We start from the raw sequence: 15,582 nt of genomic DNA, 5'->3' as shown, positions 1-15,582 counted from the left end.
CTTATACGTTTGTGATTGAGATTGCTAAATGTGGGGAGGGGGACTGTGAGTCATCATTAAGATCAATTTTGCAGCACCAAGGGCTACCATGTAATAAAACTAGAAGCATCAAAAGATCTAATCAGAGATCTGGTTGACAGTAAGGGAGGGCACCCAAAATTAGGTAGTATCCATGTGCCTATTTATTCATCATCTGTTTATTCATCACAATCCAATCTAAGCCATATCCCTACTTGGAAACAGTAAATTTTCCAATTATAAAACAAAATTATTTCTAGTGTTCATCAGCAATGTAAATATTCTATACTGAAAAATATTCTGATTTCTTATTGTCTCATTTCATTCTCATTTTCTTTCCTGACTTTGGTACTGTGCTTCTGTCTTATGCAATATTCCTGGACTTTAATTAAATCCTTGATTGCAGCCACACAAGCCCACTCCCCATCAATAACTTCATGTGAAGCCTCTTGGCTTCAAATTGGATAAAACATTCAAATGATCTGATCTTCTTAGCCTTTGAAGACAGAATGAGGTACAAAGCAGGATCCCCACCCCCCAAAAAATTCCAGGTACTTATTCCATGCATGGACTTCAGGCCACGGGCACAATTTCTGATGGCAGTTTCCTGGTGGTTACAAGCTGGTATCGATTGTTGCATACACAAAATTTAATTTGCTGTTCCCCCAGTAACACTCTGTGATTTATTTGGGGACAAATCTGGATTGAAACAAGGCCAAGTTTCTCTTTTGTGAGATGGGCAGGCTGCATAAGTAGATGCTATAGTCACCAACTTGAGTAAGCCAGGAATTCATGAAACGATTCATAAATCATTATAAAGACCACTACAGTCTGCTAAAAAGGAGACCAGTCTAGCTATACAAAATGCTGAATTATCACTGGGAAGCTTTTCTTAGATGTTAAATCCAATTTGAAATCTTTAAAACTGTCCTTTTATGTAAAGCTTTCAAAAGGATTTTCCCCTGTGTTGTTGGCTGACAGTTAAAGCCATTTTTCATTGATTAGATTTCACAGGTGAATTTTGCAAAACACAGAGGATAATATCCCAGAATTCTTCACACAAAAAGGCACCCATCTGTGCATTGTTTCTGATCCCTGGCAGCAAATCAATAATCTTTCCCTCTGAATGCAAAAATGTAAAAAGCAATCCCACCTCTTTTCTATTCCCCTGAAAGATCTACAAACCAGCAATTGTAGAACTTAAACTTCTGACTGTATTACTATGTCGACATACTGCAGGAGTCCTAAATATTTGGGAATTGAGATTGATTCCAAGATGTTTGTATAATTGCTCACTCAAATCCCAGCAGGTCTTGTTTATGTGAGCTTTTTCCAAACCATTGTGAGAAAAAGGGACTGAATGTCATTATGGTGCCTGCGAGTCATCATTAAGAACCAATATACTTTCTATATGTCAGGTTAAACAGCAGTATAGTTCAGTGTGAGGAGAAGTCTTTTGTATTGCTTCCAGACAATCTCTCTTGTTGCCAGTCCCCAAGAGAGGAACTAATCCTCGAGCTCAATCCATCAGGAAGGAGCAAGTGATCTTTGCCAGTTACTGGAAATTAAAGGGAAAACAGGACTGAAGGTTTGAGGGGTGAAAGAAAATAGGAGGCCACAAACATGAACTTGATCAATTGAAACCTTGTACTATCTATTTCTGCTAAAATAAATATGTAGGGGAAATCTCAAGGGCTGTGTATGTTCTTTAACATAGTCTGTTTAGTTTCCCAGAGAACAATCTTTGTCCACTAGATCAGTGGTCCCCAACCTTTTTTTTATCACCAGTGACCAGTCAATGCTTGACAATTTTACTGAGGCCCGGGGGGGGGGGTAGTCTTTTGCTGAGGGACATTGCTGCCACCGCCTGAGCCCCTGCTCCACTTGCTTTCCCGCTGGCACCCATGACTTCCCACTGCCCGCTGGGGGGCACTGCCAGCAGCAGCTGCGCAGTGCCATGCCGAGAGGGAGCCCCAGGCATGGCAGCCACTGGAGAGCACCAAAGGTGAGCTGGCGGCAGAGTGGCAGGGCAGCCCCCGAGGTAGCAGCTGGGGAGGAGGACGAGGAGGAGCCACGGCCCGGTACCGACTGATCCATGGACCGGTCCCGGTCCCCAGACCAGGGGTTGGGCACCACTGCACTAGATGAGTCCTGGAGGAGATGTCTGGAACCTAATCCAGGGCCTTAGTCACTTGTTCCTTGTTTTGAGGGGCTGTCACATGGAATACAAAATAAGTTTTTTCAGTCTGATTGCCAAGCACTGATATCTACGTGTATGTTGTTGTATATAAATTATAACCCAAATAAGAACATCATAATTAATGCCTTAGGGCAACACAGTTGCATGTTTCTAAGGTTTTTTTTTTTAATTTCCCAGATTTTCAGCTACTGCTCCCTTTTCTCCTCATCATATAAGCCCCAGAAGAATTCCTGCTCCCCCTCCCTTGAATCATAAAAGGACACTGCAGCCTTCTAGTACCCAGCAAATTGTCGGACCCCACATGAAGCCATATGAGCTATTAACAAATTCCTCTTTTCAGCCAAACAGCATCCAAATCCAAGGTAAGACAGAAGGCCTCATTAATGTTGTATCTATGGGTGGGATGCAAACTAGAACTCAGGAGTGTTTAAGAACATTGTGTCCAGATTCTTCCCCCATATGTTTGTGTTGGAATTCTTAAAGGAGCTGTTATGTACTTTTAAAAAATCAATTCTAAACAAATACTTATTTTAAATTTTAAAACATGGATTTCAACCCATATTTCATGGAATCTGTAGCATTACCATCAGCCAAATGAGCCACTTAGTCATGTATGCCCTATATGTTATCCCTCTCTGTCCCCAGCATGAAGCACAGCAACTGAAGCTAGACAATAAGATTACCAAGATGGCCATAGAGAGACAAAAGGAGTGACTGAGTAAGAGAGTTTTTTTGTACCCACTTTTCTCTACCCGAAGGAGTCTCAAAGTGGCTTACGATCACCTCCCCTTCCTCTCCTCACAACAGACACCCTGTGAGTTAGTGAGGTCACCCAGCTGGCTGCATGTGGAGGAGTGGGGAATCCAGATTAGAGGCTGCCACTCTGAACCACTATACCAAGCTGGGAAGAAAACCATTATCATCCCACTTTGCTCTGCCATGGTTATGTTATTCTTTTTTTTTCTCTGCCAGCTGGCTCTCTTCCTAGCAACCACATGGGTGTTTGGATGGGAATACAGAGGCTGTGGAGGTATGTGTAAAGGATGGGTCCATCCCTGGCATGAGGCTGGCCCACAGCTCAGGGAGACTCCTCATATATTCCCTGTGCTTCAGTTTCTCTGGTGGCAGCTGTTTTAAGGTGGGGACCATCTGTCAGTAACAAGGACTAATAGGCAACAGGCAGTACCCCAGAACATGTAGCATTTGCTACACTGGGTAACTGTGCTCAGAAAAGCCACAGGTAGCATGTGAAAAAGCCACCTGTGGTGTCCAAGCCACAGAATGAGTATTGCTGCTTTACATCAAGTTACAAATCATTACCTTTGCAAGCCTTTTGCACTGCCCTAACGTCTTTGTCTTTTAAATCATGGCCTCTCATTATTCAGTGTTTCCTTTTGACACATTAGGGGGAAAAATCCAATAATGCCAAGTACTTAGTTATGTTTCTGAGGAGCCTGTAAAAAAAGAAAAGAGAAGAAAGTTTCTAGCTGTCTCAGGTCATGCTATTTCAGTTCACTCCAAGAATCCCATGGAGCTACTTCATCAGCCTGGCCTATTCGGTATATATATCAGGGGGCAGGGAATGCTTTGTTATCCTTTGCCTCCTGCAATTCTTAGGCTGCCTTCACATGATTTAGAGGGCTGTAGCTATTGCCACTGAACTTTCAGCTCAATCTGCTACCAAACAATAGTGACATTTTTCTGTCTCAATATGTAGTCTTAAACATGTCAGCTCCGCTTAAATTGGCTGTACCAAAGAGAAAAAGAGTTTCATTGCCAACAAGACTTTCAACAAAAAAGGTTGTAAATGGTTTCCTCTGTTGAAAGAACAAAATAACTGGAGTGTAGAAAGCATAGTGAAATCAATGGCTGTTAGAACTTAAAAGAAATGATGTTGTAGTCAGACACAGACTAATAACTTTTTAATATCAGCCACAGTGTGCTCTGCTTACAATGTACATGTTCAGAACTTTACAGCGTCGTACACTACAAATGGAAGAATGACTAATGGCTAATTCTATGGCTATTTGCTCTGGCAAAAAAGATGCTGATGTAGTGTGATCATTTGCAACTTTCTCCTAATGCAGCCATTCCCAGCCAGGGTTACAAGTAACACTGGGGTTACTCTGGTTGGGAAAGATTGAATTGTTTTAACATATATTTTTAATTAAAAAAAATATAATACTGAGGTGGTTTTCATCTTATTTGGGCTGGTCAACTTGCCCCCTCCCAAAGTAGACAATGATGGGTTGGGGCCTGTTGGGATTTCTGCAGCGGCCTTGTTGAATTTATATGCTATGTAAAAGGAATGGGAGGGAAGAGCTGTATCTGCTGCACTCCCCCCATTTCCCCTCTCTTTAAATTTCTTCTCAAAGACCCACTGGCAGAAAATGGCTGGATGAAGGCTGTTGCAAGGAAAAAGATTAAGATATTCAAGTAGGAGAAGAGTATGTCCAGTGCCACAGAGTGTACCCTCCAACGCAGCCATTCTCTCTAGGGAAACTGCTCTCTGTAGTCCAGAGATGAACTATAATTCCAGTGGATCCCCAGGTCCCACCTGGAGGCTGGCATCCCTAGTTGAGAGCTACACATGGATCCAGTGCAAAGACTGTGCACAGCTCGCACAAGGATTCCTTTGTTCCCAGGTTTCCCCTTGCTCTGGCAGCCATTTCCAGCCCTTGAGAAATATATACTCAGGTCTTGCTAGGATTACCAACCTCCTGCTGGTGTCTGGAGATCTCCCAAAGTTTTCAAATGATCTTCAGATCACACAGATCCGTTCTCTGGAAGAGAATTGCTGCTTTGCACGGTGGGTTTTATGATAGCTGAGATGAATGCTTCTTTGTTTTTTTCAGTCTAGGTTTGCTATTTAGCATACTTCACGCCCCAAATGAAACAAACTTCTTATTTGACAAGCACTTTATTTTATGAGTGATGCCATGCACACTGTAAACATGTGCCTTCCAAGGCTGTGGCAGGAAGTCATGGCTAGCTGACATCACTAGTTAGGACATCATTTCTGCTGCTCAGCCTCTAAGGTTCCTACCTGACATCACTTCCTGAGTTACTCAAAGCCTTAAGAATATTACAGGGGTTATTCCATGATGAAGAGTTTTTAAAAACTGCTGTAATGTCATGTCACAAGAGATGGCTGCAGCAATTGCCACCATTAGAAGATGCAATGTTTTAGCACCACACGAAGCTTTTATGTCAGACATAGATGGGCATTAAGAGCAGTACTGACTCTGCCTTTAGGCAAAGGGCCTTAGTTGACTCCTTCCTCTCTTGTGGTCCCCTTAATTAGCAGCAGCTCATTGATGGATAGCTTCTAGTTCCACCCACCATGTGTCACAGCCAATTGCTGATTCCTTGCTTTATATGAAAATCTCTAGAGTTTCCAACCAATGGGAGGTGATGGATTTGTTAGAAAAAGAGAAGGAGGGAGAGGAAAAGTGAGTTGAAAAACGGATAATGAAAAGGCCTCAAATATGGCTCAGATTGATAGAGTTAGGTGGTTACAGCTTAAGTACCAATAGAAAGGCAGGGTTAGGTTACATGTGATTACTTGCAAACACACCAGAACTGAAACTGGTCACTGTTACTGGAGGTGTGACAGATGGGGGTTAGCTAAGACAGCACCCTGCCATCACACACTCCTCTCTACCATTGCTCTTACTTGATTCCTTCTCAGTGAGCACATATGTTGTAGTCAGGGGGGCACTGGAGTCATCACATGCAAGTAGCAATTGTAAGAAATGGGCAGAGACATTTGATGCTAGTGGAATTGTTTAAACTGAGTTCTTATTAAATAGGAATCAAATATCCTCTATTGACCAGGATCTCCTAGCCATGTTCTTTGTTATGGCTTCTTTCAAAAAGCAATAATCATGCTGAGCAAGTCAGGAAAAGTATCAGGGCTGGGGATTGCCAAACCCAATTCCTACTAGAACTTCAGCATGTTTTGCAGGTGATTCCCTGTTCTTTAGCTATATAGTATACATTTACATGCAGTATGTCATTCACCTATCCAAGGTATATATGAATGTGCAAAAGAATACAAATACCATGGTAAATCAGCACTCTTTAACACCAAGAGCAATTATGCATGGGCAGGGAAGGATGGGCTGGTGCCTGCATGACAGCTGGGTTAATCCCCACGTATGCAGTATGCTGGTGCCATCTGGGCCCCCTTCCAGCCCTGGCCCACTTTAGGGCCTCTGATGGCCCAACAACAAGGGAACACTGGTTTTCCCACATTCCATTTCTTGCCACGGTGGCCATCAGAGACCCGCCAGGCCGGACCCATGCATTCAGGAAGGTCCGGGCCTTTGAGGCCTGGCTCCTCCTCCCTACCTACAGTGTCCCCGCAGGGGCACAAAATACCCCGTTTGGTTTCAAGGTGTTGTGGAGCTGAATGGGGCATTTTTACACACACACACACCATGATGGTGGGATAGTGGCACCCCTGTGGTGAGACCCCTATGTCCCTCCCCCCCTTGCTGCTGCTGCCATGAGGCACAGCAGAACCTTACAACCCTGGAGTTTTGCATGCGCACACACAACTCTGGGCAGACTGTGTGCACCAGGGGATTTCATCCCCCTTGCGTGCACAGGGAGTGGCGGGGCATGCTGCTCCACTGCAAGAAACTGTCAGTGGCCCAGCATGGCCACCACCATGCATAATCAGTCCAAGAGCTTGTAATGCAAAACAAATAACCCCATACTAAGAATAAAGAAAGTTTGTTCACAGTTATTGTGATTAAAGTATTCCTCTTAATCTGCAATACAATTGTTCAGGAAACACTGCAGTTCATGTAATGAGGTGATATCCGCAGTTTCACAAAGAAAGAAGAATACAGTATTTGCAAAGATCAGGGAAGCTCATCTGTGATTTCTATTCACGGGTACCAAAGGCCCAATAATTCCAAGCTGGCATAAGCTCCATGTATCCCCTCTGGACCGATTCACCTGGTGTGCTGAAGTTTTATTTATATAAAGGTTCTCTCATTCTTTGTTTGCCACATGCTGCATTTGACATTTTAAAATGTGTGTGTGTATCTGTGTGTCAGAAAGAAAAGAAGATGTACAAAAACATTCCTATAATTTTTATTCAAACACTTACTATACTTGTAAATAGCTGTGCACTACAGAAAGATTTTAAGGAAAATCATACACTTTCAGAATAATAACATAAAATAGTTTCTTCATCTCAAACTTCAAGGAGAAAAAAGACAATCACTAAAATAATTTTTAGCCAAGTCCCTAATTATGCATCCAAATCAATAGGAGCTTTGTGATTTTGTTTGGCTGAAAAGCATAGTCATATTTGATAACTAAAATCTGTAGCTTTGAATGGGACTGAGAAATCAATAGTAATTGCCACTTACATCTTTGAATGTATTCAGCATCTTTAAAGGTTACTTTGCAGCTTTAGTAGAGAATGAATTTGAAAAGAACCATTCATTGCACCTAGCCATGGGTTAGATACAGCCAGCTTTTTCACTCACACCTTTTCTAAAGCCCAGTCCCGCATTGTTAGTAGTTCAGACCCCTCCTCTCATTGAGGGGCAGTTTATAGACAGAAAACCATAAACACCGTTCCTGTAATATCATTTCAAATACCACAAGCAACACACTGCCTGGCCCAAAATAATACTAAAATGGATGTCAACCAGAGACAAGTGTGGACATGTGGTTTAGAAGTGTGGGAAAGAGCAGCTGACCCATTAAACAAGCTCTTATCCACCCCAGGGAGATGCATAATTAGGATGATAGGCATACCAAGAACATATTGCCTCACCTTGATTTAATCCCATCAGCATGGAGCATCACTTCCCCTCGCCCATTTACCCTAATTAAGCAATACGTAACACTAATTACCAAACTTCGTAGCTTTTCCCATCTGTTACTCCTGCTCTGCATGAGGGAATCGCCTGACTCACCGTTCGTCTAGGATCAGGCTGAATTCCCACTTCCTGATGACATTGGCACCGGTCCAGGGTGGTCCTGAGCCTGGCGTGACTCTGGCCCTCCGTTGGCCCACATCAAGGGAATGCAGGTCCACATTCCCTTTTTTGCCTTAAGCCTCATTTTGCCTGGACCGTCCCGAAGGTGGAAAATCAGGCTGGCCTGGCCTGGCCTGGCTTCTCCCCACTCTCACCTACAATACCACGTTGTTAAAAGATAATAATAAATGCCCCAGGCGCTTCTACCACATTGTGCAGCATGGTGAAGCCACCTGGAGCATTTCATTTTTAACAATGCGGTATTACATTGTTATGCAATCACACGTTCTTATAAATCTTAAAAAGGTCCAAACTGCCCTGCAGCATGGCAGAACCTCACGGCCCCAGCTGCCTCGTGCAGGAGCACAAATCCAGGGCAGATGGGGTGCAGCGGGCCAAATGCTCCTTGGTGCAATACCAGAAATAATTCCCTGAGCATGAACTCGGCAGTGGTGTGACACGACACTTCCCATGTGGTAATGGTCACGGTGTCATCAAGCACCATTTAAACTAATAGTACCCCTCAAGTAAACTCATCAAGTTTCTCCCATCATGTCATTGTTTTGGGGGTTAATCCATCAGCTAACCCCAGGGAGTATTTTGTCGTATAAAATATGGCAACCTGCTCCATAACAGTGTGTTTGCGTTCTTGGATCCTCTGCACACCCACAGTTGTGTGTGGGCCTTCTGTTCTTCCTGTGAAATGCTAGTCATGTCATGGCTGTCTTTGCAGACCTCTGTCTTCAAGATTGTCAACTAAAACCTGTCCTGAAATTTCAATTTCCTTCCTCCTCCCTTATTGCCTCTTAGCTAGCCTTGAATGTGTTTTCCGTGTGTTTTACCATTTTATTTTTATTTTAAATAAAAACACTTTCCAGTGAACCTAGCCTGGTTTGTTTTGAGAGTTCTTGAGGGAACAATACCCATAAACATTGGTGGAGAATCCCAGTTACGCCCTCTCACTTTGTCTCTTTAAAGCTAATTTCCCCCAAATAATTAGGAGACTTTGTCTTTGGGTAGCAATATGGCTTTTGGCCATCATCACCAGCACAAGATGTAGGGTGGTCTAAGGGGACCCCTTCTTTCATGTTGCTAGTCAATATGCAATTTGGATGCAACCCTGCATCTTGAATGATATGTAAGGTAGTCATAAATCAGGATAGGCACAAATCAAATCCTCAAGCAAAATTTCTGGTTTAGGAACCAAAGTTTATGATGGGTCTTCCATCATAAACTTCTACAAACTTTTTAAGCAGTTCATGGTATTTTGTGGCTAGAGCAGAAGGTAGGGGTTTAAAGAAATTCTGAGTTTTGTGTTTTCTGCAAAAGCCACCAAAAGAAAAGCAGAGCAGTGAGGAGCAGGTAGCAGTTTTCCCTCAGCTGTTTCTTGGGCTTTCTTGTAAACCTTGTTTGCTAGGACTGCAGTCTCTTTCAATGGGTTTCCCTCAGCCACAAACCACAAACTGATTCAGTTTGTGAACGGACTTTCCAGTTCTGTTCATGGTTTGGTTTGTGGCTCAGTCATGAACTGCAAATAGACACAAACTACATCTTTCCAGTTCATGCCTACTCGTAGTCATCTTTGCTGAGATTAATATATAAATAGTGAATGTGGACAAAAAACAGAGAATATGCACAAATCATCTGCATCAACAGGATTCTGTCATAATTTCCTAGTCAATATTCATGGTCTTCAAGTTATGTTGGAGAATGTAAGTTCATCCAAGAGATTATGTATATCACCTTGTGTTATATGTCAACTAGCACCTTGACCAGCCTGTTATTTAGCACAGATCCTTCACCATCACGATTGGAGATTTTGTTGACTGCCTGGGAAATTTCCAAATGTTCCCGTTTGTATGTCCATTATATTTGCCACACTTTCATGTGAATGTTCAAAATTGCCAGTTTTATTCACATTCTCTAATCAGTGTTAACCTGTCCCTCTTTCTTCCCTTTTTCTTTTTTTGTGATCTGAAAATTATTGATCTTTAGCTGCAGTGCATGAAAAGAAAAACAATTTTGTCACACATATTTGAATAAAAGTGCCTGTTCTCTAAATGCCCTGTAGCACTTGTGACACCCTGTGTTTTTCAATTCTTGTGTTTGCAGCTGGGATTTGCCTTGTAAAGTGGGTGAGTAATTAATGGTATCAAATAAATCTAAACAGGGATGGGTGGAGATTATTTAAAAGGAAGGGAGATCAGGAACATCTGGCTTACCAATACTGAGGCTGGTGTGATGAACAGAGGAAATACAATAAAACAAAACATGGGTTGTCTTGGACTGGATGCACAATACCATCTGGGAACCAGTGCCCACAGTCTCAACTACAAATGTTTTTTGCATGTTAGAATTTTGAAGACTTCTAACTTTATTTTACAATATTTACTATATTTTATCTTCTAGGAGGGTGCATTCAGCTAATCTGAGCTTAAAAATATCTGGAAAAGACCTTATCTGAATTTATATATATATTCTTTCACCTGGATATAGAATAGGCTGAAGTTCAGCTAAATGAAATGGCCAAGCCATTTTTTGAGGCTGCTGGATAGCTGTAGTTAGAAGGTCTTTAAAAGAGTTTGGAGTCTCTTTAAATACATTCCAGGGCCCATTCCACACGGCAGGCTGCACCGGGCCAGTACTAGTGTGTAGCTGCATGCTCCATAGCTTTCTGCGTCCCCACAGGGGAGACATTTCAGCACTGGATCTGGTCCAGTACCCAAATGTGTCCCTGCAGGGGACACATTTCAGTGGGGCACCTGGTTCCCCACTGAAATGTGTCCCCTCGGAGGACGCAGTCATGGCAGAGAAGTTCTGCCATGCAGGGGCGGCAGTTTCATGAGAATGCAATCTCACCTTCCTGCAAAAAAATGTTTAAAGCCCCAGTCTGCAAAGCACCACAAAGCAGACAGGGCCATTTTTTGCCCCTCCTGTGCTCTGTAGGGTGGGGAGGAGCCAGGCCTAGCTCTTTCCATCCACATGGCTCTGCTGTGGGAAAGGCCCCATTGACCCCCACAGTAGGCAAAGGAAATGTGGATTTTCCCATGTTCCCTTAGCCCGGAGGAAGTAAGGGCTCAATGTGCAGTAGACCCTAGAGGGGGCTGAAATAGCGGCAACATCATGTGGACATGGCATCCATAATGACACAGCCTCAGCCTTTTCCACCCATGTAGAATCGGCCTAAATGAACTACTTAAAGAAGGCATTTAAAGAGACTGTAATCTAAAAATCATCCCACCATCACCTGTGTTGCAAATCGGGTGCCTCTGCCTCCAAAAACAGCCCCCAAGAGCTCCAGATACCCCAAATCAATTCTTCAGTATAACCTATGGAGACTGTTGATTATAATAGTCCCCATATGGTATAATTAGGTTTCCTAAATATTTACTGAATCTGGATAAGACACCAGTATTGGGATTTAAGAATATCACAAAATACTAATATTTTTGGAGTCTAGTATTCCTGAACCCAATAAATATAGGGCTTGTTTTGTTTATTTTGTATACCCCTAGTCTCTTCCCAGCTGCCATGCTCTTGGCATTTTCTCTCAGAGTTGGTCTTTGGTTGCATTGTTGGCATTTCTAGCATAGAGATAGTGGCAGTACATGTTTTATTATCACTTTTACATAGATAAGATACAGAGATACTTTAAAACGTTGCTTTTTTGTTAATCCTTTGGTTGTCCATGTTCAAATTAATATGAAAGATTAATTAATTGACAGGGAATCTGTTCTACTCTACTATGAGATTGTATTGCAGATTGACACTATTTTGGACAATTATCCTTTTTGTTGAGGCAAACATTCTCCTTGGAATTTCTATAGCTGGAAATGTGGATGAAGGATTGTGATACATAGCATATTTCATGGGATTATCTCCCTTTCTAGCTCTTTCATTACTGCTGCCTGTTCATGTTAGTCCTGACTTGAAATGGGGAAGGCTGCAGACTTAGGTGAAGAATCCAGCAAGGCAAGCTCCTCACTGGATTGCCTTGATGGTGTCTCTCAATAGTCACGCTGAATAGCCTTGAGTCTGAACGGCAGCCAAATCATGCTGCAGCACATTCAGTTCCAGTTGGTAACCTCCATGCTGTTTTCAATATCCACTATTTAAAAAATTAAATTGCTGCAATTACTCAATTACACAATTTCTACTATTAGGTAGTATTTCTGAAGTCATGGTGTAATAGTTTCAATCTGTGTAAACTGAAAAAAAAATACAGAAGTATTCTTGTACCTACACCAGTAAACAAAGGATAAAACAAATTAAAGATCCCAAGGAGCAGGCATTGAAGGCATACAGAGATACTGAAATAGTCTCAATTAAAATGGAATTCTTTTCTTATGGCCTATGTGCCTTTTGGCAGATGTAGAGGGGAGGGGCACTGCAACTGCATTGTAATCTGTGAGTGAAAAGTGCTTCCCCATCAGTTTACTTATATTGGGGACGTATGTGTTGTTGCTGTTGTTGTTTACTTTGATCCAATCAACACTATTATACCATGACTCCAGAAATATTGCCTAATAATAGAAAATAGTGTAATAGCAGAAATAGTGTAGTAGTGTAACTAACAGTGCCATGGCTTTTTGATGGAAATTGATAATCAGCACAATGCTTTCCAAGAAAATACATGTAGATTACTTCAGACAATCTCAAGTCTCATCAAACAGTTGGCTTCCTGCTTGCAACTGGTGAGCAGAATACGAGCCCAACTGTTGTGTATTCAAGTATCTCAACCTGAAGTGGACTGAGCAATTGGGAAACTGCAGTTGTAATCTTGGGAGGAGAGTGATCTCTTTTCCAAGCATTATTTATTGACACCAACAATTGATGGACCATTTCTGGAGCAAAACGGGGAGAGTTTACTGCTTCCTGCATTCGGAAAGTGGGGGTAAGCCACTCTATTGCCATCCTGCTATAACTCCAGTTCATCCAGGCTCCTGCATTTGGATCTCAATGCATGGTTAAATTAGAGTTTGAGTCAAGATTTTCAAAACTCGGAACTCTTCAAATGTTCTCCATATATGAGGGGGAGAAGACCAAGCAGGGTATAAACACAAGAACAAATTGTGTTTGTACACATCATGGACAAACCTCTGTTTGGATTTTTTTATACCTCAAATGAGCCAAAGGGAATTCAATTATAAATTGGGGAGGTTTGCATATATAACGGCAACTTGGTGAGCAAAATATTTTCAGATCAATCAGGATGGCCTGCTTAGTATCTTTGTAGATAAAATGTATATTATCTTCCAGTTGTTCCAAAATCTGCTTGCCGGTCTAGTAGGATCACACCATGATGATGTGTTGATGCAATGATCTCACTCAGCACACAATGCCACAGAAAGAGCATTGGTCCTAAAATGTTGGTGCAGCCTTTGTTGATTTTTTGTTCTCCTGTGCAGCAGCATTGGACTGCAATTTTTTTCTTGTTTTCTCAGTTCATTCATACAGAAGTATAAGTATAAGAGAAGAATACAATAAAGTATTTGTTCCTTGACAGCTTGATTCAGTATTAAGAGGAAATGCTCATGTATTGCACAGTTTAGGACAAATAAACAGAGTAGCAGCATCTCCCTTGAATTCTTTTATTTACATCAAAATTTCATGCATATCAGAGAACTACTGCTGAACTGCTGTCCAGCAATTAACCCAACACAGGTTTCTAAGGGGGAAGAGAAGGGAGAAAAAGATTTGTAGCAGGAGGATATTATTCCAAAACCTCCAAAGAGGATTTACAGCATCATGGTCTGGAGCTTGTTTCCAGTAAGGAGGAGCTAAAGACCTGCCCTTTGTCAGACCTGGGCAGAGTCTGCACTTACTTTCCTTATTCCATTGTCAATCCTGTTGAATTCAGATCACTTTGAACTTAGGTCTTCCTCTCTCCCCCCCTTCCCCATTGAAACAGGAAAGTCTTCTGCACGTGGTTAGGGAGGCTCAGAAGGTGGGGGGGAGCCAAGCCTCTTTCTTTCTTTTCTTGAAGGTGGGGGGAGAGGAGCCAGGCAGGGAGCCTCTTTCTTTTCTTGGAGAGGATCGAAAAAGGCAGAGGAGGGAGGAAAAATCCAGGACCGACAGAAGTTGAGAGAAATTAGGGGCATCTCCTTTAAGGCAAGCATGTCACATGACCAGGTGTAGCCCATCAGAGGTTCTCTACCACGGAGCTTTCTTTCCCAAGCTGGATATTCAGGATTAATAGCTGTCTGAGATATCGCACAATAAAGGTAGGGTCACTCCAGATCAATCCTTCTTTCTGCAGAAGGAAAATTATAATCGCCCCAAATCCAAATGGAAATCGCATTCTGTGTAGAGGGCAGGGACTGAATCGATCTGGGGTTGGAATAAAAGCACCAAGAGAAAATGAATTATGCTTTTGTATCTATAGTTCAGGATGGGGTTCTAATTGTTTATGTTTGTGCAAAACATTGCAGCTTCAGGATTCAAACATGCGAGGTGGGGATTTTTTTTAATAACAGTGCTTTGGGATCTTTCCTTTCAATAGGAAATCTATTAGAGGATCTGGTTGTTTATAAAAATAATGCCATCAAATTAGCACAGAAAATAATCCGCCCTCTAATATTAAGAACCCCCAAGCAAAGGGTTTGATTTTTCAAACCCCTGAAAAAGTCCCTGTCCTAACAGATGCAGTTCTATCTGCTGATTCCTATTGCCAACTCTAACCAAGATTTTAAAAACTAACTGCATTCATTTAATTTTTCTACTCTTATAGTGACTAAAAAAAAAAATGTTGGAGTCCACTGAAAACATTTGCTATCCTTTCTACTTGTAGACTGTTCTTTGTTTCCCTTTACAAAGTGAGGAAAGAGAGAGGTGGCAGAGGGCGGGGAGGTGGAGTGGCTGTTTTTTAACCAAATGACACCAACATTGCAGCAGAGCTACTGCTCCTGTCCACTAAGGAACTCACAAATTACAGGCCACTGCACAAGGTTCTTACTTGGAGAAGGAAAATGGGCACTATCCCGCCAACCCAAGAGAGAGGAGGAAGCAAGAAAGAACCTCAGCTTTACCATTAGTCCCTATTGGATGTGGGGGAGGGGTGGTTGTTTTTCAACCACATAATGCTAAAATTGGAAGGGATTTCATGTTGCCTGCCCAATAAAGAATCCTTATGTTTCAAAGAAATTGGATCATAGGTTCTGATTCTATGGGCCCCTGAACTAGCTGTCTTTAGCTATCCTACTTGCAGGGGGGAAAGGGCTCCACCCCCATAAAAGAGAGAGCAAAGAAGAATAGACATCAGTAGAATTAAAGAAAAATATGAATGCATGCTACATTGCTGGTAAGCACCTGAACATGACAAAAACATGGATTGTTAAAGGAAGGATGGTTTGTATTTTT

General features: G+C 42.1%; 1 protein-coding gene across 7 annotated transcripts in view; it reads left to right on the top strand.

Moving 5' to 3' along the window:
• GLIS3 (GLIS family zinc finger 3) overlaps window positions 1-15,582 on the top strand; it is a 230,017-nt gene that overhangs the window by 205,265 nt on the left and 9,170 nt on the right. For all 7 annotated transcript variants that reach the window (XM_077344928.1, XM_077344926.1, XM_077344922.1 and 4 more), the window contains one exon: window positions 2,396-2,580. In XM_077344928.1, coding sequence (XP_077201043.1) covers window positions 2,396-2,580 — 185 coding nt within the window. The remainder of the gene's footprint in view (window positions 1-2,395; window positions 2,581-15,582) is intronic.

Source organism: Paroedura picta, chromosome 7 (assembly GCF_049243985.1).
Source record: "Paroedura picta isolate Pp20150507F chromosome 7, Ppicta_v3.0, whole genome shotgun sequence".
Classification (NCBI taxonomy): Eukaryota; Metazoa; Chordata; class Lepidosauria; order Squamata; family Gekkonidae; genus Paroedura; species Paroedura picta.
Note: the sequence above shows the minus strand (reverse complement) of the source record. Positions and strands in the feature narration are given on the sequence as shown.